The 24,475-nt window shown below is 36.7% G+C and overlaps 1 protein-coding gene across 1 annotated transcript; it reads left to right on the top strand.

Annotated features, from left to right (window-relative positions):
* Positions 1 to 470: 470 nt before the first annotated feature.
* Positions 471 to 23,804, top strand: LOC6539976 (double-strand-break repair protein rad21 homolog). The gene is made up of 8 exons (XM_002086815.3): positions 471 to 803; positions 873 to 1,163; positions 9,847 to 9,970; positions 15,358 to 15,537; positions 15,592 to 15,847; positions 15,922 to 16,672; positions 17,586 to 17,747; positions 23,452 to 23,804. The coding sequence occupies exons 1-8, from the start codon at positions 546 to 548 to the stop codon at positions 23,575 to 23,577; spliced, it is 2,148 nt and encodes a 715-aa protein (XP_002086851.1). The 5' UTR covers positions 471 to 545; the 3' UTR covers positions 23,578 to 23,804.
* Positions 23,805 to 24,475: the final 671 nt, after the last annotated feature.

The raw sequence follows: 24,475 nt of genomic DNA, 5'->3' as shown, positions 1-24,475 counted from the left end.
AAAAGCAAAGCGTTAGCCACTAAATTTAAAAAGTTTGAAGATGACCTAGATGCTTGGTCGACATGTCTTGAATGCAAGAACGCTCTTTGTTGCTATAACGTTTAAGACTGCTGTAAGCATTGAAAACAAATTATCTTGATTTTAGGTATTTGAGTTAATTTTTTGGTTTCTTAATATTTTATATGTGATTACTATTTTCTCACCCATAATTTAAAAATATTCTGAAAATTAAACCTCGAACTGCTGTCATATGTATGCTTAGTCAGACGACTCCCAAAATATCCAGTTGTTACCGGCAATCAAAAAATTTCAAAAACGTGCTTACGCTTAATTTTTTTCCACTCGACATGCATTAGGTATGTAATGGTTTTAAAGAATACAAGTCACAGTGTAAACAGGCCATCAGTTGTGCAGATACGATTAATTTTGTTATCTTGACACTTTTAATTATCCCGATGATATCGATAATTAGATATAAAAGCAAACATTTTTTGGAGATGAAGTTGAACACTTTTCAAATAGTTTTAAATATTCACTAGATCAAAATGTTCTATGAGCACATTATTTTGGCCAAGAAAGGTCCCCTAGCTAGGATCTGGCTGGCAGCACATTGGGATAAAAAAATTACAAAGGCCCATGTATTTGAAACTAATATTGAAAAATCAGTGGAAGGCATTTTGCAACCGAAAGTCAAATTGGCGCTGAGAACATCTGGACATTTATTGCTAGGAGTTGTTCGCATTTATTCAAGAAAAGCGAAGTATTTATTAGCTGATTGCAATGAAGCCTTCGTTAAGATTAAGGTAAATTAATGTGAAAACCATTTTCGTATTAAAGTATAAATAAAATAATGCATACAAAATTATTTATAGATGGCTTTTCGACCAGGCATGGTTGACTTACCAGAAGGTCATAGGGAAGCTAATGTTAATGCGATAACACTCCCAGAAGTTTTCCATGACTTTGATACAGCGTTGCCTGAATTAAACGATATTGATATTGAGGCTCAATTTTCTATAAATCAGTCTAGAGCTGACGAGATAACAATGAGAGAAGATTACGGCAGCTTGTCTCTCTCTTTACAAGATGACGGATTTGGTGATATAGGCTTTGAAGCAGAAACGCCCGAAATTATGCGATGTTCTATACCTTCAAATATCAATGTAAGTATTTTCTGTTTGTTTTATAAATGTTACTCAATTCTTAAAAAATATGTAACAGAAAATTTACCGTTTACGATTCAAAAAGATTTGAAAAGTGGGGCTATTGATAATTTTTAAAATAATAGGGAACAAATAACTTGCATTTTTTCAGTAATACGTTTTAATTAGGTATTTGTCACGTTCTGTTGATGCCATTCTACTTTTAGTCAACATTCATGAATATACAGATTGTTGTATCCTACTTTTACTTAAATCTAAATATAACTGCCAAGTTCTGCCGCTGCAAAATTTGCAAATTCCCCTATATCTATACTACTACTTACCCTAGAGTTTGGTTGTGTTTTTTAATTTAATTTATAAAAAAAAAGAAATCTTAATTTTAAACCTTTAAAATGCAGTATGAGGCCCAAAGATGATTACTGCAAGCAAACTCTTGAATGATATTTTAAGAAAAATCCGCGTTTACCAATATTGAAATGTTATTTAACACCTAAAGATTTAAAAACTTCAAATTTTACCAGTAATGAAAATTTTTTATGACCTAATTATTTCAAAACTTAAAACTTTTTCAGCAGATTATATTGTTTGTATATTTTATATGTGGTTTTTGGAAGATTTTTCTTTTTGTTTAATGTATTATTCCATAAAACAAGAGCAGAATATATGTCGGAGTCTAATGGCCAGACTCAATCATTTCACTCTCCTGTGCCTCTTGTATCGTGGCCTTGTTTTTCTCGCTTTCTTTCTAGTTTAAAGACATTTTCAGATGTCTTTTAACTAGTTTCTGACTCACTCGAACTTCACAATTATGCTAGCACAATACCCAGAAACAGTAAGGGCACACGTCTTTTTGGCGCCACTTTGTAATTATGCAGTGATTGCAATTATTGCTTTATCAATTCTGTTTCACAGTATATTTGAATCGCTTTGACGCAAAATATTGTGTGTAAGAGAAGGCAAGTTACAAGATAATGTATATAAGAATGACGGTTATACATATTCTAGCGAATCTTTGTTTCTTATTTTTGATTAGTGATGACATTACAGGGTAATGATTCAGTAGTGATGCTACTTAACGACTAATAAAAAAAATAATAATCTAATCAATTAAATGTAAAAATTACCATAGCCATAGACAAGGAATTCCCAAACACTCATGGTATGCCGTATCCAGGAGACTAACTAAAATTGGAGCCCCAGGCGACAAAAACGTCAACACATTAACTCGGATACCCATTATCGCTTCCCACTCCACACTGTAGTGATGTCTGGATGTCTTCTAGTCCACCAACCAAGCTGCGAGGCTTTCAAAGTATCCGTTCATTGCTATCCAGCAATGTATCTCTAGCGTCTCTTTCATTCATTCTCATTGGTATCCACCAATTAATCTCTTGCGTCTATTTTAACATCGCCACTTTCATTACACATGTATAATTATCTGGGAATCTCTTCTTTTGGCTTTTTAAAGACTCATGCGAGTACTTATAAGTTCGTTAATTTGGTAAGGATTCTAGTATCTGTGTCACCAGAAATGTGCCCTTAAACTTTTGATCCAACTTTGTTATATATTTTTCCTCGTTTCTACGCAAAACATAATCTCCAACTTTAAACCAACCAAATTTAGCTTTGTTATTGTCAAATTATGCCATTAAATATCTACCTTGAGTATGGGGTGAAGCTCAATTGGTAACTTTCAACATGGAGGCTTGATCAGTTTGCAACTTATACAATTGACAACAAATTTACGAATTTATACAATTTGTATAACATTTTTTCCCAACCAATATGTACAATAGCCTCGTGGACGTGAATTTACTACAGACCACCTAAAGAGACAATTGAAAGACACCTAGCTTTACAATTTCTTTCCATTTCGGATTTCTTTCCATTTTTGAGCTTAATTCATTCGTAAGTGTTTCAAAATCACTTTTTTGTTCTAAAAGGAGACAGTGCTCTGTTATTTTAGAACACGCTTATTTTCTTAACTTACATGAACAAGATCAAACGTTTCAGTAAGTGCCGGATTTCTAGAGAGAAAATCAACATGAGCCATTTGGGCACTGCATTATACTTTTTTTTTTTTTTTTTTTTAAATGCTTTGCTTTTATTTATTGAATCTTCTCATTTACGAGACTAACAATAAGTGTATCAAATCTTATACTATAACCTAACTAGGAGTCATGTAGACTGAGACAGTGGCCCTGACAAGTTATGGCTGGGTTGGAAGGTCTGTACGTTGCAAGCGGGTTCGGCTGGAGAGCCGAGTCAAGACCCTTGCTAGAGGATTTGGGTGGGCAGATAGTTTTTCATTGTACGACGCTTTTTGCTTGTCTATTTCATCTTTTACTGCGAGAATGCCGAGGTCCCTGTGGATGTTTTGGTTACGAATATACCATGGTGCCCCAGTGATAGTTCGCAGGATCTTTGATTGGGCTCGCTGAATGATGTCTATGTTGGTTCTGCTCGCGTTCCCCCACAGCTGGGAGCCATACGTCCAGATTGGCTTAAGAGTGGAGTTGTAGAGCAGGACCTTGTAGTCCAGGCACAAGGGCGATCGTGAGTTTATAATCCAGTGGAGGCTGCTGGCTTTCAGTTTTAGGTGCAGTTTCTTGTCTATGCCATGTTAGACGTCTGTCGAGGTGGATGCCGAGATACGTTACTTCATTAACTTGGGGGATCTGCGTGCTATTCATACAGAGCGGAGGGCAAGTTTGTCTGTTAAGGGTAAACGTTATGTGTTTACACTTTTGTTCGTTTATATTAATACGCCAGTCCGATAGCCACTTCTCGACTACCACGAGATGGTTGGCGAGTTGGGTTGTTGCACGGACTGGGCATCTGGAGCGGCTAAGGATCGCAGTGTCGTCGGCGAAGGTGGATGTTGTTTGTCGGTCACTCGTGGGAATATCTGCTGTGTAAAGGACGAATAGAGTTGGCCCAAGTGCGCTACCTTGAGGGACCCCAGCTTCGATAGTGTAGCTATCCGAAATTGTTGTATTACATCTTACTGCGAAGGCTCTATTGTAGAGGTAGGATTCAAGGAGTTTATGGGTGTACCCGGGCAAGTGTGTTTTGATTTTATGCATAAGACCTTTGAGCCAGACACGGTCGAATGCTTGAGATACGTCGAGAAATATCGCGCTGCAATATTCCCTATGTTCGAAGGCTGTGTGAATTTCTGATGTTATTCTGTTTACTTGCTCTATAGTTCCGTGTTTTGCTCTGAAGCCAAATTGACGGGCTGGAATAATGTTGTGGGCCCCCATGTATGGTATTATGCGCGTTAGAAGGCATTTTTCGAATAATTTGGACAGGCATGATAGTAAACTTATTGGTCTGTAAGATGACGGAATCGTGTGATCTTTTCCGGGCTTCGGTATCATTATAATAATTGATTTTTTCCATTTCCTTGGATAGTAGCCGAGACTTATGATTCCATTGAAGAGTTTACAGATGACCTCAATAGCACAGTACGGAAGTTCCATTATCATTTTTGTAGTTATTAGGTCACCGCCTGGAGCCTTTTTTGGTTTTAGCTCCCTGATGACTTTTTTGATCTCGTTCGGCTGAAATGTAGTTGGCGTGGATTCAGTTTCGAGGTGGATTTGCGGAGGAACATAATCCTTTGCTGCAGGGTTCGGCTGGAATACGCCTCTGAGATGTAAGGCAAATGATTCGGCTCTATCTTTGTCGCTGCGGGCCCAGCACCCTGAAGAATTCCTTATAGGGGTGACGGTTTGAATTGGAGAGCTTAGATTTGGGTGAGCCCTCCACAAGGGATGCTTTGTGCTAGTTGGCGAGAGTTTTCCAATATATTTAAGTTGTTCATTTTCAGCTTCTTGCTTCAGGGCCCGGTTTAGATTGCGGGTGGCTTCAGTAAGACGTTGCTTTGAACATGGCGATCTGCTGGTTTGCCACGCTCGTCGCAGACGCCTCTTTTCCAGAACCAGCTGTTCAATTTGCCGGTTGGTTTTGAACTTCTTAAATTCCCCATCCTTCCGTTTTGGGGTTGAGATCCTAGCTGCTGTGACGAGTACCTCTTCCAGTGCGGCGGTGGAGCAATCGATGTCCGCTTCGATATTTAGTTGGGGAGTTAGCTCAATGTGGGAACTCACATACTTTCTGTATTTCATCCAGTTAGTGTTGTGCGACGTCAGCATGTGGGGGTGGTCCGCAATTTCTGGGCTTTGAAGAAGGCTTATCAACAAAGGCGAATGGTCAGATGAGAGATCCGGTAGTGCTATGGCGCTTATTAAATTGCGTGGGATGTTTTTTGTCACCGCGAAATCAATTAAATCTGGGATCTTTTTTGGGTCTGCAGGCCAATATGTGGGGCTACCAGGGGAAACGTAGTCCAGTTTATTGCTCACCTTTATAAGTGCATTATACAGTTGCCTTCCCTTGGGAGTCACGAGGCGTGATCCCCAGTGCGTGTGTTTGGCGTTGTAGTCTCCTGCGGCTATGAAGCGATCCCCCAGAGTGTTGTAGAAGTCCATGAATTGACCTTCAGAGATGTTAAATCGAGGTGGGCAGTAGACAGCGGCAATGCAAAGGTTGCCGTTTCCTGAGATCACTTTTATGGACGTGGCTTGCAGGTAATTTGTTGCAAACCTTTGATGAAAGTGGTGTTTGATGCGTTCTCTGATTAAAATGCCCGTTCCGCCGTGGGTCTTGCCATCCGGATGATCTGTGCGGTAAAAGGTATAGCCTCTTATATAGAAGTTATATCTCCCTGTGAGGTGCGTTTCAACCAGCAGCATGGCGTCGATGTGATTTACGTTTAGGAATTGAGTTATTTCAAGTTTATGCCGTGAAATACCGTTGGCATTCCACATGGATATACGTAGGTTAGTCATTTATTATTTGGACTGTTGTGCTACAAGCAACTGAATTACCATGTTCTGGTTCTGAACAAGGGTTTGCATGGTTGTTTTCATGAATGACATAAGTTCCATCATACTTTGTTGCATGGTGAACATCATAGATTCCAATTTGCTTTGCGGCTGCACTGGAACCTGCTGAACATTTTCTGAGTGAGGCTGGGGCGGATTTTCCATGCCTGTTCTTAGTGCTTCGGCGTAGGAGATTCCCTTGAACTTTTTTCCCTTATGTAAATAGGTGGGGGCTTAGGTTTCCTTTGAGTCTCCTGCCCCAACTCTGGTTGGTTGTTGTCCGCCTCTGCTAAGATGGAGAATCGGTTTTCATTGGAGCTCCTCGTTTGATCGGTGCTTTTGTTGGTTCGATTGATCTTTGGTTTATTGCCAACCGTGTTGGGTGGACTAAGCTTGCGCTTAATCTGGATGTAGCGGTCCATACCGGTCTGTATAGCTGGGCCCGCTTGTTGCTTATCGTGGCTAACTGTTTTTGTTGCCATTTTATTTTGTTGTGCGGCCTTTGGGACCGAACTCGCAGTATTGGTAGTTGGTTTAATTATTGGTGGTGAGTTTACTGCAGAAATTTTAGCACTGCTTGTTGTTGGAGCTTCATTCAGCGAAGCCGGCGGTGATGGGGTTTGGCATTGGTAACTCCATGATGCGGGAGTTGGGGTGAGCAGAGAGGGTGAGCAAGAGCTGGCTCTCTTGCTGTCGACGGTCAGTAAAGTCGAGTTGCTCTTTGTCGACTTCTGATTTTGATCTATATCTCTAGTTGAGAAATAGGAGTAGCAAGCATTTCTTGGGTTGACGGAGCTTCTACGCTCATTCTTTTGATCGCTGCTCATTTTTTCGAGCTTGTTATGCGTGGCACTTATTTGTTTAAATTAAATTAAATCAAATTTTGAATTTAATTTTGAAATTACGCGCCCAACGTTCGCACCTCAGCACTGGTCTTACGGTTGATGTGGCAACGCCACTCGCTCATGATCGCCCACCGAGATAAGTTGGCAGCGCTGTCAGCTGTTTTATCAGCTGCAAGAATTGCAAACTTATATATTTTGCTAACCACCTGCAACACGCGGTCATTCAGCACGCCTAGGTTACGCGCAGAACTATGGCACAAGCCCACCGTTTGTTTTTGCAGATTTGCCGCTAACACTGTTCAGCACAACCACGTTAACACGAGATTTACGCGCAGCGCTATCGAAAGACGTCCGCTTCCACGAATGTGTAGACTTTTGCCCAATCGAAAGGCTGCTTGTACGCTCACCACCTTGGTATAAGGTCAACCTTAATTCTTTTAGCCTTTAAGGAGTTACAATCGGTAAAAACTTCAAAATGTCGACAATGCTAATGTCTGAAATGTTTCATTGTATTAAATAGCTCCTATGAATGGAAGTAGTCTCAGTAGACGATGTTTGTTTACTAAAATACTGGATGACACGGAGCTTGGTATCAATTTTGTAAAGGAGAATAGCTCCATAACCATCCATACTGGCATCAGTATGCAGTTCGATTGGATGGATTGCATGCAATACTGTTCCCTATCTCACGAATGGATCTTCTTTTGTTTAAGCAGTTATCAAAATATCATCCATGTAAACGATAGCATAGGAACACATTGGGTGCATTCTTTAAGCCCAAAGGCAAAGTTAAAAATTTTAATTGGCCCTCAGGAGTTAAAAATGCCGTTTGTTCGATTGAATTTGGGTGTATAGGAATCCGGAGAAAACCTTTAGCCGTGTCTAGATACAAAAATAACCGTGCCCCGCGTGACCTCGAGACTTGGTCGTTATTTAGTGGTAAGGGATATTTTTCACACACAGTATTGGCATATAACTCACGCATATAACTCACCGCCCCTTTTTTCTTTTTACCTAAAAGCATTAGGCTTGCAAAAGGGGAACAACTAAAGCGGATAATATTCGATGCCAACAATCACCTTATTTTGTCTCTTACAATTCCTTATTCCATGATACTAAGCCGAAATGGCTGCCTTTGAACAGTCTTGTTAGGATCAATGACTTGGCTTTTCGGAAAACCATCTATAGATTCGGTTAAAAATCCGTTTAATATTTCGAATAAAGTTGACTTATTCACGACATTATTTATTCGAAAGTCTATCAGACCCTAATTCTTTTATCAGCGAGCATTCGGCTCCAGAGTCAAAGCAAAATGGATACAACTCACCGGACAAAGTAAAAATACCAATTGGGTCGGCCACCTGACACAAGTTTACACGCCTTTTTCTCAGCACAAGCCGAAGCAATATGTCCTGGACCCACACGTATTGTAGCAAGTAATTCTTTTGGTCCTTGCGTCTAATAAACGTCCAGAATTTGGTTTGGATCCTTCATGCAGCTTAGCAGCTTTTCTCCTCAAAAGACAGTCCACTAATTTGTGACCCATTCTTTAAATTAAGTTAGGTCTAAGGTAAATTCTGTTACTATTTTTTCATAACTCTGCTATTTTAGTGGACATCAGAATTTATGCCCTTATGTTGTTTTACCCATATTTTCGAAACTATTGAAGAAATAAAAGTATAATATTTGATAAATTGTTTGAAATTAAGTACCTAATGCTGTTGTAATGAAATTACAACCCTTGAAAAAGGGTATACTAGATTCGTTGAAAAATATGTAACAGGCAGAAGGAAGCGTTTGCGACCATATAAAGTATAAATATTCTTGATCAGGATCAATCGCCGAGTCGATTTGGCCATGCCCGTCTGTCCGTCCGTCTGTCTGTCCGTATGAACGTCGAGATCTCAGGAACTACGAAAGCTGGAAAGTTGAGATTAGGCATACAGACTCCAGGGACATAGACGCAGCGCAAGCTTGTCGACTCATGTTGCCATAGTAAAAAGTATTTATCCGACAAAATATTTTTTTTTTAATACAATATAGTTTCTTTCAATAGTAATAACTAAGAATAGGGTCGCCAACATGAATATATCATTTTTGTAGTACCATTTCTCCTTTGCTTTAAAATAGACCTCAGTTTCGGCGATACTCACTCCATTCGACGAAAAGTCGAGAACAGGAATTAGTCGCGTGGGGACAGATGTGGAGCATACGGTGGATAGCAATTCGCCATCGTTTTTTTTTTTTTCAAATGTCTTGCGATTTTGTCCATTAAACGGTCTGTGTAATAGTCGCTGTTGATGGTCCTTTCTTTTTCAAGGTAATTAATGAAAATTATTCCACGCGCATCCCAAAATACAGACGCCATAAGCTTTCCAGCTGACTGTTGGGTTTTCGCTTTGGAGCGGGTTCATCGTGTGCAGACACCGCAGTGAAATGTCGCGTATCGACGAAAAAACTTGGCTTTATTACGCTTGAACATCTTTTTGGTCAAAAGTGAGCTCGCGTGAGCGCACTTTCCACAGGGCTTAAACCTAACCATAAATTCGTGAATTATTTACACGTTCAGTTAATATCTTTAGAGTCCCAGCTGTTTAATTCAATTTCAGTTTACGGTAATTTAATTTCATTTTGTGGATTTCTTTGATATTTTCGAGCGTACACTGCGTTCAACGTCTTCGGTGCTCATTTCACCACGTCTAAACTTAGCATACCAATCCTTTATGGTTGATATTCTTGGGGCAGTGGCCAGAAATTCAGTAAGATTCCAAGGTTTTGCATCAACTGTATCACCTATGTACATATATGGCATACTTACTTTATAGGGTCAAAAAAATATATATAGATGTTTATTTATGACCTAAAATATTCTTTTATGTGGTCAAAAGCAACTAAATACGTTGAATACGCTTTTACAACAATTTTTATTTTTACCTTTTTGCTTAGGATAAGCTTTTTGATAATGATGTGTTGGAAAATATTGAGTCCTTGGATCCACATTCAACGGACGCACATGCGGATATACCTGGTTCTCGATTGGACGGTGATGGGTTTGGAGATTCTTTTGGACGTAAGTATTGATTATCGGGAAAAATCGTATTATTAATTCTGTAATAGGGGACAAATTTATCAAACTGAATAATGTTAAAAAAGTATCACACCAAAGCACAGATTGTTAAGTTAGCTTGCTCAAAGGCAATCTGGATCACAAACACCTCAAACTAAAAGGAAATTTTCTACAACCTATAGTGATCTTACAAATGATTGTTTTTAATAAATTTATTTTTGATTTTTTGTTATGCAAATGCTTTTGAATAAGTAATACTTTCTTAATGACTTAATTGTTTAGCTACGAGTTTGTTCGTATCTCGTGATTCTAATTTTTTAAGCAGTTACGAATAAAAGCATTAAATATATTTCCTGACCGCAACATAATTGTTTTTGTTTCGCAAAAATTGTCTACAGTAAAAATTTAATTTTTATAACTTTTATAAGCACATTTTCAAACCGCTCTTGTTTTTCTAGAATGAGGATTATGTGTGAACCTGTTCAATGCATAGAGTTGAAGCGAAAAGCAATAAACACATGTTTTAAAATATTTTTAAATTGCATTCAGATTTTAAGGTACTAAGTATCCGACGGAATAGTATTCCGAAACACTATGGAGAACCAAGCTAACCGAATAACTCGAAAAAATATATATAATCATGAATTTTATTTTGTGCCTTTGTCATTCGAAATAAATAAATAATTGCCAAAATTTAATAATAGTCGTACTTCCTTGACTATCTGATATTCGATACGCTAGTGGGAGAGCAAAGGAGAAAGTTCAATTTTCTTGTTGGCATATCGAAAGAAATTGGCAAAAAAAAATAATACAATTTTTTTTCATTTTTGTTAGTGCTGTAAATTTCTATCGATTTGCAGAAAAGCATTTTGCCACGCCCACTATAACGCCCACAAACCGCGCAAACCTGCTTTTAAAAAATGTTCTGATATTTTATTTTTTTTGTATTAGGCTTGTAAATTTCTATTGGCCAAAAAACTTTTTGCCACGCCCACTAACCGCCTAAAGATGCCAAGCCAACAGTTTTGAAAAATATTTTTTCAAATGTTTGTTAGTCTTGTAAATTTTTCTCGATTTGCCAAAACTTTTTTTGCCACAACCACTCTAACCACCAAAAACTGTCAGTGTGGAAATTTCTCCTTTGTACTTCCAATAGCTGAGTAAAGGATATCAGATATTCGGGGAACTCAATTATACCGTTCTCTCTTGTTATACCCGTTACTCGTAGAGTAAAAGGTGATACTACCCTCGCTGAAAGGTATGTAACAGGCAAACTTTTTGCCACGCCCACAAACCGCCGAAAACTGTCAGTGCTGAAGACTCTCTTTCGCACTTTCACTAGCTGACTAACGTATTGTGTATTTGTGTATTGTCTGTGTTCCCACACAACCATGCGGTTGTAATTAATTAGTTCCAGCGCCACCGCTTTTTATGCGAATATACTTGTAGTGCTTAAATAAGGCACCGGTGCCGATCTCTGGTGCACACTAAATGCGCTGGTTTTGGAGGCCGAACAAGTGATGACCTGGCAAAGGGTCGAAATCTTAAATACTGTTGTGATGCATGTTTAGGGGTTGCAAACGAGATGAAATCGTTTATGCGACAAACTAATAGTGGCTTAAAAGGGCTGATCAGCCGTTTTTGCGTAGCTATGAACTGATGATCTCCTTTCCTTAAGGGGAACACCCCGCAGCCAGTGGTGAATGATCAACAGGACTGCACAGCTGATCAGCTGTCAATCGCAAATGTTGCTCAGATCGGCAGCTAAAAAAGATTAGGAGCATCCGATCAATCCGTTGTAGAGAGAGTCCACAGAGATTCCGATTTGTCCGCACTGGCTTCCTAACCAATGATTCCACCTGTCCCGATTAGTTTACCACCACAAAGGAATATTGAGTCCGGACAACCGGCACAAGTTGGCCCTTCAGAAATAAAATCTGACCGCTCACGGTGGTTCCACTAAAGAAACATAATTTTGTTTTCTCGGCTTTCCCCTGATCAAACATAATCTGATATATTGTCCTATATACAAAAGAAAACAAAAGCCTAAAATATAAAAGTGGAAGAAGTTAACTTTTCTTAGAATAGGGACATTTCATCTTTCAAGATAACTGTCCCTAATGAAGTATTTTCAATCATATGTTCTAGTGATTTTTGAACGGATAGTATGATGGTAAAGGAGTTGAAAGCTATGATTAAAAATAAGAAAAAGAGGCCCGTGGGAATTAAACTTCCCTCACGCCCACCTCTTCTTCTTCTTCAAAAAACGAACATCTGTCTTACTGTCCTATCAAAAAGCAAGACGCTTGCGTATCAAGCTAACTAAATTTTATTCTGATAGCCTTTCCTTTGTATTCCATATCATTGTGTTTACAGATACTTGGTTAAAGCCGGAGATAAAGCGTAAAGCTGTAATTTTCTGAAAGCTCTCTTTATATTACGTGTTCTTACATTACGCCGTCTTCTGAATTCTCAGAATTTATAAATCAATTGTCCGCTATCCAATCCGTTTTAAATAGGCATAGGATAGGGACCGATTGGATGCCTTAATTTTTTTTTATACCGCTATTAAAGCATTTTTTATCTTTTGTGTTTCTATGTACTATCCGTCTAGCCTTAATAAAGAGTTAACACACCTAAGAAATGTAAAGTCCAGACTTTATATAAAATTTAAAAATACAGGTTCTCAGTCTATCTTTCCTAAATATTTAAGTGCACGGTTAAATTTTACCGTGCTTAATGCCCAGTGTTACAATAACTATTTAAACTATTACGCACAGTTTTATATCTTTTATATCTAACACTAAGCGCAACATATTTCCTATCCTTAACATCGGATCAGACAATGGTCGATCTAATTGCCGAGTTTTCTCAAACAACAAATTCCACGTTACCTCATTCCGAACAGTCTTACTCTTACGCGGTATCAAAGTCAAATTTTATATTTTGTCCCACTCTAAACGAATGCTCGCTGCTTTACGATCTTCAGAATGTTAAGCCAGTCTGTTCGCCAGGCCCCGATAAAATCCCCGGCTGTGTGCTTAGAGTATGTGCGGAAGCATTGTGCAAGCCTCTACTGAAATTAACTTATCTCTGGAATATTCGCACTTCACCAATATATGGAAGGAGTCCTTTGTGATTCCTCTCCACAAAAAAGGCAACAAATTGGATGCAAGCAATTACAAAGGAATCTCAACGTTTTTTGCAGCACCTTTGTATAGATCAACAAATACTAACCTTTTGCTAACTTCCCTGCTAAAACAGGGCTTCAAAAAAAATCTTCAAACTGATGTAGATGCACTGTCTTTAGTAAAGCATTAATCATTTACTTCTAGTAAGGAAACTTGATTTATAAGGCTTCCTGTTGATCTTCAAAACTGAATTTTAAGTTATCTAAATATCAGGACGCAACGGGTCCCCTATAAAAATTCTCCTTCTGGTATTCTCCGAGTCACATCTGGAGTTATGTCTTCAGTATAAGGACATTTCATGTCATTTGAACTTACAATCCGATCTAGATAGCTTTCAAATATGGTGCCGTGATAACTAGACTTAAATGGCTCGAAGTGTAAAGTTATGACACGCGACTTACGCTCTAAATGGGTGCTCTTTGGACAGAATAACACGGCTTAATGACCCAAACTAAAATTTTCAGACCATACTTCGCCTATAGTCAATAATGTTAGGGCTGTGCTTGGTTATATAAAAAGGTGGTCTTAGGAATTCGATGATACTCACATGACGAAAACCTTATTCATTTCTGTGGTCCGATTGAATCTTGAGTATGACGTAGTTCACTCGGACCGCATTGAATCGCTTCAAAAGAACTTCTATTGTTTGCCTTACGGCGCCGTAATTGAAATGCAAAACCTTATATTACCTTCTATTCCTGATGTTAATTAATTTACCCTCCCTATAGCTAACCGTAGAACGCTTTTATTTGTAAACTTAGTCGTGGTGAAGTTGTTAGTACTGACTTGGTTAGTCGGCTAAACTTCTCTGTTCCAAGCAGATACACTACTTTATCCTATTATCTCTAATCTTGACTCTCTGCCGCTCTTAAACCAATCAATTCTATCTTTTCTAACACATAATTAGATCTTACTAATAAAAAAAACTAATAATTAAATATTTCATCGTTTATGTACTCGTTTTTATATCGCGTCTATATACTCTCAAAACGAGCCGCACGATACACTCCAGCGCTTCTCGGTCGCAAAAGAAAACAAGAGAAAACGCTATAGTCGAGTTCCCCGACTATTTGATACCCGTTACTCAGCTAGTGGAAGTGCGAAGGAGAGTCTTCAACACTGGCAGTTTTAGGCGGTTTGTGGGCGTTGGAGTGGGCGTGTCAAAAAGTTTTTTGGCAAATCGATAGAAATTTGCAAGACCAATACAAAAATAAAAAAATATCATAACATTTTTCAAAAGTGTGGGCTTTAGAGTGGGCACACTCACACTGTAAACATTTTTGTGACGTCGGGCACTGATAGATACATTGCTAACATTGTCGTTGGGTGCTTAAATTTGTTGGCATTCTATATATATGCGGTTTGTCGCTAGAAGCAGAGACGTACTAACCGGAGGTCCTTTCATATTAATTTGTAATTACCAACCAAGCCATCGAGATTCCGTCGCAATAACCGGACTGACGCTATAAACGGAGTCGTTATAACCGGATTCTACTGTACATAAATGTAACCACCGTTATATTGGACAACTAAGCAATCTCTAAAAAAAATTTTCTATTTTATTTAATTTATACCTTTATTTGCGCACGGCCACTAGCCGCGTATCAGGCATCTAACATTAGAAGAACTCGACGCTTGTTTTTAGAATATAACTTCTGCGCTTTTGACAAAATATCAAATGCGACGGCAAAAATAGAAGACCACGTACAACATACACATTTGCCAGTGTATTTACACACATGCGTAACAAAAAATGTCGACCTTCAGAAGGCCAAAGACCCAAACAACAATGAAATTCAGGTGCGATAAGGTGAAAGAGGCTAGGGGCATCCGTGTCAAACTGAAAATAATGAAATGGCGGAGAGGCCATGAACTAACAACCTACGGTCAAGGGTGCAGTATTAGTTATGATGCCGGAGCAAAATATTTGTGACATCATTTTAAATTGGCAAGTCTCATTGGAAGCGCTAACATTTTGCAGCTCATCTCGGTAAGAGTGCTTCTGATATTCATACTATAATGTAGGGTCGAAAAAAACAATTTCCTCCTTCTGTTACATCCTTTTATGCTATGCTTACTCTCAAGGGTAAAAAAAGTGAAAAAAAAAAAAATAATTGATAAGTAAATTTAAATTTACTTTTAATTTTAATATTTTTTGCTTTTCCTTTTGTTCTTAAATATTTATTATTATTTTTTTAGAACCAGCCCTTTTTGAAGACGATCTTTTTGGTGATTCTTCTCAGCCAGTTGAGCAGGTTCCCAAAGAATCTACTGCTGTTATCAACGCAGATGATTCTGATGAAGACACCATTGATAATATTCATAACGTTCCGTCGCCTGCAACCTCGCTCGCTAATTCAATTGAAGATGAGAAAGATGGTAATATATTTCAGATGTCTGTATAAATTTCTTTTTATCAATAAACTATTTTAGAAAATAATTTGAATGAACATGTTAGTGTGTCCGAAAATGTGCCAATAAATGAAATAACGCTCATTCAAAACGAGGATGAGGGGTTTGCGTTAGCTCCTTTAGATGCATCGATTCATAAAGGCGTAACCAAAGCCAAACGCAAACGAAAACTTATTATCGACGAAATTAAAAATATTTCTGGAGAAGAAATGAAGGCTCAGTTAGCCGATACATCTGATATATTAACCACACTTGATCTGGCCCCACCAACAAAAAGGTATTATGTGTATATAAACTTATATTACATACTAAAAAAAAAATAATAATCAACGTGAACGCAAATCTTTTTAGGTTAATGTATTGGAAAGAAACTGGAGGTGTTGAAAAACTTTTTTCATTACCATCGCGATCCATACCAGCTAGAGCTTTGTTTAGTAATTACAATAGACAGCTGTTTTCGCATTCAACGTTCTTTGAGGACTTTTCAAGTGTTGCACCAATGGAAATACTTGCGCTGGAAATTTATGCCAAAGACAACGAAAACGCTTTAATTATTTTTAATAAAAAAGGACGCAAACGGAAGATTGATATTGTGTCTAATTCGTTTTTGGACCATGCACCTGATTCACTTATTCAAAGTTTGGAAGCTCCTGAAGTCCTGAGAGAGAATCATAAATCTTTGGGGATATCTACCGTTTCTGTGGACATTGTGTCAAAAGAGCAAGAAAGTATGGCATGTCAACATGAATTAACATTTTTTGATAGCATGCGAAGTCCAGACCTCTTGTCCTTAAATGAAATGGATCAGTTATCATCAATAAATGAGATGCCTTTAACACCAAGAAACACGAGTCATGACATGGGGGATGATTTTAATCAAGGAGACTCAACACCAGTTGGATTAGATCACGGTCACGCCACTCCGCAGCATGGAAATATTGGCGAGATGGATCATAACTCTATTATACCTACAGAAAAGATTAAAGCCATTTTAAGTGAATCTGAGGGTCAGCCTTTATTGAGCGACAACGGTTTTTTGAAAAGCACAAATAACATTTTAAAAGGATGGCACAACTACGAAATTCCCGGTTTTGCTGGCCAGGTAGGTTTAAAAATTGTGTATGTGTATGTTTTATAGGTTAAAAGATTTTTTACAATGATTATTAGTATACTATGCTACACAGCTCTGATGTCTTCTCAACGTCCTTATTGCAAGTAGAAAATTATACAGAACAGTTTTAGATGTTACAGAGTAAAATGAAGACACTTATTTTTAAATCGACATAGTATTTATTTTTATTGATGCCTAAGGTAATAAAAAACTTTTTCAAAAGTAAAAATTGTAATTAAACAAATTTTTTAATGATTTTGTGAGTCATATCCGCCGCTGACATTGTAGATTTTCAAAGTGGCCACAAGTTTTGTCTGAAATCAACAGACCAATAATTTTCTTACAGGGGAGAGTTTTTATTGTGAAAATAAATTATTGAAACCAGCTCCGAATAACCGATTTCACAAAAAATTACGCTGGCTCTAATAATGGTTTCTTTCCAAATTTGTATTTCTATATAAAACTATTTTTTTAAATGTATTTAAAATTATTTCAGATAGATGATAATTCTTTAGTATTCTTTTATTATCACTTACAAAATTCTAAAAAAAAAATTAAGGAAGGCTCGGCCACAATTTTCGAGAATTAGCCTTTGAAACTTTGACACGATATTCTGAGGCCTTATACCTATCGATTACAACAATAATAATATTTATTTTTTAAGTGTCTAAAAGTAGTTCCCTCCTTGCGATTGCTTAACCATGCAGAATAAAAAGCAACAACAAAAACGTAATCGGCTAAATTATAAATCATAAAATCGCCACCGATTTACATTTATATCTAAAAATATCTGTGAATATTTGATGCATTTGATTTGGAAATTAATTAAAATAAAATTAGTAAAGCTACATGTTTTAATTTATTCAAGCACTTTTTTAATTCAACCATATTTTTGTATTTTCAGAATCACTGTGAGGAACAAATGGAAAATGAAACCGATGAACAATTTGAAGAACGCGTTTTAAATAAGAGAGCTGCACATCTTTTTATTGACGTAAGATCACATTTTATCGCTAAGGACTGTTTGGAACTTTCTCAGCTTACATCAGGAAATTCTAGAAAACAGGTAAAATAATATTAATATATTAATATCTGAGAAAATAATATACATACACAAATATAAATATAATAATAATAATATTTGAGAAAATAATATATATACACAAATATAAATATAATAATAATAATATAATAATATTTGAGAAAATAATATATATACACAAATATAAATATAATAATAATAAAATAATAATATTTGAGAAAATAAAATATATATACAAATATAAAAATAATAATAATAATATTTAAAAAAATAATATATATACACAAATATAAATATAATAATAATTATATAATAATATTTGAGAAAATAATATATATACACAAATATAAATAAAATAATAATAATATAATAATATTTGAGAAAATAATATATATACACAAATATAAATATTATAATAATAATAATAATATTTTTTTTTTTTTTTTTTTTGGGTTGAGGAGGGGGAATGCCTCACGCATCTCCCGTTTGCCGTCGCAAAAAAAGGTATGTGGGGCTTGCACCCACTAAACCCCCCCCTCGCCTTTGGCCGTTTTTCCACCCCGTTTTTCGCCATTACTTCGAAGTGGTGCCAGTTAAGGGCTATGCGCTCTCATCTTTTTTCTGCGTCCAGATTACCCAGTTGTTTCGTCCAAATCAGGCTTTTTAGCTCTGAGAATGGTCTCTACAAATCCTGCGATATGTTTCCAGGCTGATTCGCTGTCTATCATTTTTGTAACAATATTTTCTGGGGTTATTGCTCCAACAAGTTCCTCCAGGCATCTACGTGCCGATCCGAACTTTCCGCACTGGAAAATGGTGTGCTCAACATTGTCCATCTCCGCATCTCCATATACGCATCTGGCGTCATTTCTTTTTCCTATAGAATGTAGGAACGCACCAAAGTAACCGTGTCCTGTTAACATCTGGGTAATGAAGTAGTTCATTTCTCCGTGCGCCCTTGCAGTCCATGCTACCAGGTTTGGTATCAGTCTAGCTGTCCATCTTCCTTTTTCTTCAGCTGCCCATATTTCTTGCCATTGTTGAAGTGTTTCATCTCTGCTTCGTGCGAATAACGCTCTCGTCGTCTCTCCCGCCTGTCTTATCTCATAGATCCGTTTTCTCTCTTTGGCTACTAGATCGATTGGTATCGCGCCTCCGATTACTGATGCAGCAGGGCCGGATACCGTTCGATACGCGCTCGCGATTCGTAGAGCCATGGTTCTTTGCACCTCCAGTAAAGGTTTTGACCTGCAGGCGGTCTCTAGGGTGCCAGCCTAGACCTCACATCCGTACAGCATGATTGCGTTACTCACCTCCATCAAGAGTTTCCGCCTTGATTGTAGAGGTCCGCCTACGTTTGCCATAAGTCTGCTAAGCGACTTAGTCGTCGCGGTTGCACGTTTCCTCGTCTCTTGTATGTGTGAGCTAAATGTCAGTTTTGAGTCCAGTCTAACTCCTAGGTACTTTATATCCTTCCGCGTCCTTATTACGTTTTCCCCAACTCTCATATCTATTTCTAATGGGATCCGTTTTCTGGTAACTAGCAGGAGCTCGGTTTTTTCGTCAGCCAGTTTCAGATCGTGTGAGTTCAACCACCTTTTTACTCTCGTCATTACTTGTGTCAACTTGCGCTGTGCGTACTCGGTATTTCGAGCTGTGATGACAGCTATGTCGTCTGCGTAGCCCACTAAAAACGTGTCGTCCGGCATTTCTAGATGAAAGATTTCGTTGTAGCTAATGTTCCATAGCTCCGGTCCAAGTATTGATCCTTGAGCTGCTCCTGAAGTTATGTCTATACATTTCTCTCCTGCATTTGTTTGGTACAGTAGCCGTCTGTTGTCAAGATAGTTTTGTATTATCCGCATTAGGTATCCTGATATTTGGAATCGTCTTTGCAAAGCATCAATTATGTTTCCCCATTGAACACTATTGAATGCGTTTTTCACGTCGAGAGTTGCTAAAAGTACTACCGGTCTGGAGAAGTGGTTGCCTTGTTGGCTGCTGAGGGCTTGGCTGACGACTTCTTGTATTGCTCCAATGGTCGACCTGCCAGGTCTAAAGCCATGCTGCCTCGGGGAAAGGCCACCCCCTCTTTCGATTGCTGCTGATAGTCGCGGCTTAATCATTTTCTCCAGTAGTTTCCCGGTTGTGTTTAGCATGCAAAGTGGTCGATAAGCTGACGGGGTTAAGGGATCCCCCTTTCCTTTGCTTATCAGGACTAAACGTTGCAGCTTCCAGGTATCTGAAAATTTCCCGCTGGTAATGCACTCGTTATACATATCCAGCAGGATATGGGGTCTGTTCTCGGCAATCACTGTTAGGACCTCTGCTGGGATATTGTCGGGTCCTGGGGCCTTCCTTCTTTTTAGCGTTTTTGCCGCTCTCTGTAGTTCATCTACTGTGAAGAGCTCGACTTGTTCATCGCTATTGGTGTGGTACTTCTAGAAAAACTATATGTGTGGTCGGGGAATAGTGCTTTAACTATGTGGTCGATTTGTCCTTCCTCCAGGTCCGGTGTTGTTCTTCTTGCTCTAAGCTTCTTCATCACAATTTTATACCCCGTACCCCATGGGTCAGTATTGACGTCGTTGCAGAGGCTTTTCCATTTCTCCGTTTTACTTTTCCAATAATAATAATAATAATAATAATTTTTTTTTTTTTTTGTGTTGAGGATAAATAATAAATAAAAAATAATAAATAATAAATAATAAATAATAAATAATAAAATAATAAATAATAAATAATAAATAATAAATAATAAATAATAAATAATAAATAATAAATAATAAAATAATAAATAATAAATAATAAATAATAAATAATAAATAATAAATAATAAATAATAATAAATAATAAATAATAAATAATAAATAATAAATAATAAATAATAAATAATAAAAAAAAAAAAAAAAAAAAAAATAATAAATAATAAATAATAAATAATAATAAATAATAAATAATAATAAATAATAAATAATAAATAATAAATAATAAATAATAAATAATAAATAATAAATAATAATAGTAATAATAATAATATAAGGTTTCCCTCCACCAGTTTAAGTAAAATTAAAATGTTTTATTAATTATGCTAAGGAATGTTAAAAGCTTATGCCTAGTTATTATGGATAAAATGTGAAACGTTTAGAGGGCACAGCAAGCGGGTTCTGGTTTATTTGAGGTTGTCCTTGTGGACCACCTTCCCTTTAACAAGGACTGCGGACACAAGTCAGCCGCGGGTCGTATGCACATACGACTGCATAACATCGACCGGTTTCTTGTTAAAAACAGAATGGGAGGATTTGTTATACCTGACGGTGGCCAGTTTTGGGCATGTATCAAGTTCCACCAAGGTGCTATGAAATTGCACCACTTGTCCATTGGACACATGGTAAAGGGGCGGCACAATAAATATTCTGATGCCATTTGGTATAAATAGGCTCCTCATCAAACGTCCGGATAGTGGCAACCACAGTATTATAGGAAAGAACCTCGTTGGGATTCGCAAAGGATTTATTCCTGTTCTAAAGCATCTTTAAAAAAACGCATCTAACAAAATGCCGAGCGTCCGAGCAATCTACGTTAGTAAAAGTCGATTTGCTCTACTTCGGTGTCCCATTTCAGCTGACCGAAAGCTAGGCAAAGCCGGCCTGTTTTAGCAACTCCGTGCCAACGATCGCGTCAAAGGACCCTTCAAGTTAAAAATTTTAACGAAAAATACTTTGTCCATTGTGAGGGGCAGAGCGACTAGCCGCGGCCGGCATTGAGTTTTGTCAAGCCGTGGGATGTTTGAAATATTTTGGACAGTAATGGGTCAACGTTTATTGGCTCCGGTTAGTTTCCCCGAAGCCTATTGCTGCGTGGAGCACGGTGGACTTGCGCCTTGCTCTACCTGGTAAGTGAGTTTGTCTGTGGCGAGGCCTGTTGGCGATCCTACACTTTCGGGTGCTGCCTACGGCATCTATCCTCTTGTCTCCTTGCAAACAAAGCAGCGAATGAGTACTTTTCGTGGTTAGATTCCACTTCCTGCGCTAAAGCGAGCGCTGACGGCTTGTCTTTGGGCTTTGCCGAGAATAGTACGTCTGTAAGGCTCCGCTTAAGTCCAGAGATGAAAACGCGCCAGGCGTCATCTCTAAATTTGTCGCGCCAGATATTACAATTTAATTATTTGTCTATCCCACTTCTATCGATATGCCAAAATCCTACTCCAACGCCCACAAACTGCACAAAACTCCCTCACTTTCACATTGATTTTTTTTAATATTTTTTCTCCAATTTCTATCGATATACCAAAAAGAATGTTAAACTTTCTCGTTCGCACTCCTACTAGCTGAGTAACGGGTATCTGATAATCGAAAAACTCGAAAATAGAGTGCGATCTTGTCAGCCTTGAACTCGACTCCGTTTGAACTGAAAATTATGACGACTGATTGTAGCACGTTGTCCTGTGCTTTAAACAATCGTGGCTTTGCGGAATCTGCGACTAGAAAGCATGACAGTCTGTTTAAACCGTCATTGTTGTTCTTGATTTATGCTTAACTCACAATACGATGTCTTTCAGAGCCTTCGCCCACCAGGCGTTAGTTTTTGTAAACAGGAAGAAACTACAGATCATCCGAACCCTTCCGCATAAAAGGTCGCTTAAAGGATTTATTATTTCGTTTAAGACAGCGGTTACCTCAGGATTGTTCAGGTCGATAATGACCACCTGAAGATCCTTATTGGGACCCAATCACGCTTGAATTTACTTCAGCTTGATTGGTCCAATCTCTTCTCCTGCAACATTATGTCGGAATAATATAAATAAATACATATCTCTTAAACGGCAATTAAATCATTTTTTAACCTTGGTTTAATAAAGAGCTAGCACAATTATATTACCATTTCAGAACGGTTTATTGAAACGCAGATCAAAAACCACTTACCTAGCTAACATAAGTCATATACACTGACTTTAGTAAAGCATTTGACTGATTGATTTATTAGGTTTCTCTGTTGATCTTTTAAATTGGATGTTAAGTTGTAAATGAAATCTTGTATTCTTGTATTCTCCGAGTCACATCCGCTGTCCCACAAGCAAGTCACCTTGGTCCGCTCCGTTTTACCTTATTTATTACCGACCTGCCCTTAGTGATAAAACATATTGTTGTATGCAGACGATGTTAAATTATGCGTATAGTATGGGGACATTTCTTGCCATGCGCACTTACAATTCGATCTAGATAGCTTTCAAATATGTTGCCGTGATAACGGCAAACTTAAATGGCTCCAAATGTAAAATTATGACCTTCTGTCGTGTAAACCCAAGATACGCGACTTACACCCTAAGTGCGTGCTCTTGGTGTTTTTCTGGATCCTAAAAAATAAAATTTTCAGACCATATTTCGTCTATTGTCAATAAGACCGGGCGTGCTTGAATTTATAAAACAGGGAGTTCGCATCGACCGCATTGAATCGGTTCAAAAAACTTCTTACTGTTTGCTTTATGGCGCCTAAATTAGAATTCAAGCCTTATAATAGCTTCTTTTAGACTAATATTAATTAATTTACCTTTCCTAGCTAACCGTAAAAGCGATCAATATTTACTTTTTCAGGTACAAAATAAGATCCAACTAATTTATATATATCGTATCATATTTTTGTATTCTATAACAATTATACAAATATGTTAGTTTATTAATTATGTATGTATGTTTATTAATTGATATTTGTGCATACTTCTTTTCAGGCGGCTCAAAAATTTTATTCCCTCCTCGTCTTAAAGAAGTTCAAGGTGCTTCACATTGATCAATCTTCTCCCTATGCAGATATTACTATAACTCGAGGACCAACGTTCGAAAACCCAAAAATTTAAGGAGTTAAATAAAAATCTGTTTTAATTTATATTGATAATTTATTCTGAAAATAAGTACAAAGTCAAACAAATAATGCAAAAAAAGAAATGCAATAACAATATCACTTTCATTTAAGGCCAGCTGCGGAGATGTGGCTTATTTATGTTTTAGAGCATGTCCGGAAATTTCAAGCCTGTTTGAATCTTTCGGAAGGGAAAAGAAATATATATTTAAGTTTTCTACAGTCCGTTTGATATGATTTTTTTTAAAGTATTTTTCGTATTTTTTTTTAAAACTATACTACAATACTAAAAGGGTACATATTGGTTTATATTCAAGAATGGACTGCTGCTATACAACCACCCGTTATGGAATGAGGTCCTAACTCGGAATTGATCAAGCCACTAAAATGTATTATTGGTTTTGTTATTATATATAATATATATATTATATATTATATATTATATATTATATATTATATATTATATATTATATATTATATATTATATATTATATATTATATATTATATATTATATATTATATATTATATATTATATATTATATATTATATATTATATATTATATATTATATATTATATATTATATATTATATATTATATATTATATATTATATATTATATATTATATATTATATATTATATATTATATATTATATATTATATATTATATATTATATATTATATATTATATATTATATATTATATATTATATATTATATATTATATATTATATATTATATATTATATATTATATATTATATATTATATATTATATATTATATATTATATATTATATATTATATATTATATATTATATATTATATATTATATATTATATATTATATATTATATATTATATATTATATATTATATATGATAGATCTGAGAGGCACCCGG

Source organism: Drosophila yakuba, unplaced genomic scaffold, assembly GCF_016746365.2.
Source record: "Drosophila yakuba strain Tai18E2 unplaced genomic scaffold, Prin_Dyak_Tai18E2_2.1 Segkk5_quiver_pilon_scaf, whole genome shotgun sequence".
In the NCBI taxonomy this organism is placed as follows: domain Eukaryota; kingdom Metazoa; phylum Arthropoda; class Insecta; order Diptera; family Drosophilidae; genus Drosophila; species Drosophila yakuba.
Note: the sequence above shows the minus strand (reverse complement) of the source record. Positions and strands in the feature narration are given on the sequence as shown.

Bases quoted from the DNA above. Each gene is read 5' to 3' on its own strand.
- LOC6539976 (XM_002086815.3), top strand. From the start codon at position 546: ATGTTCTATGAGCACATTATTTTGGCCAAGAAAGGTCCCCTAGCTAGG. The intron at 1,164-9,846 runs GTAAGTATTTTC...CTTTTTGCTTAG, and splicing joins CTATACCTTCAAATATCAAT to GATAAGCTTTTTGATAATGA. The intron at 15,848-15,921 runs GTATTATGTGTA...AAATCTTTTTAG, and splicing joins CTGGCCCCACCAACAAAAAG to GTTAATGTATTGGAAAGAAA.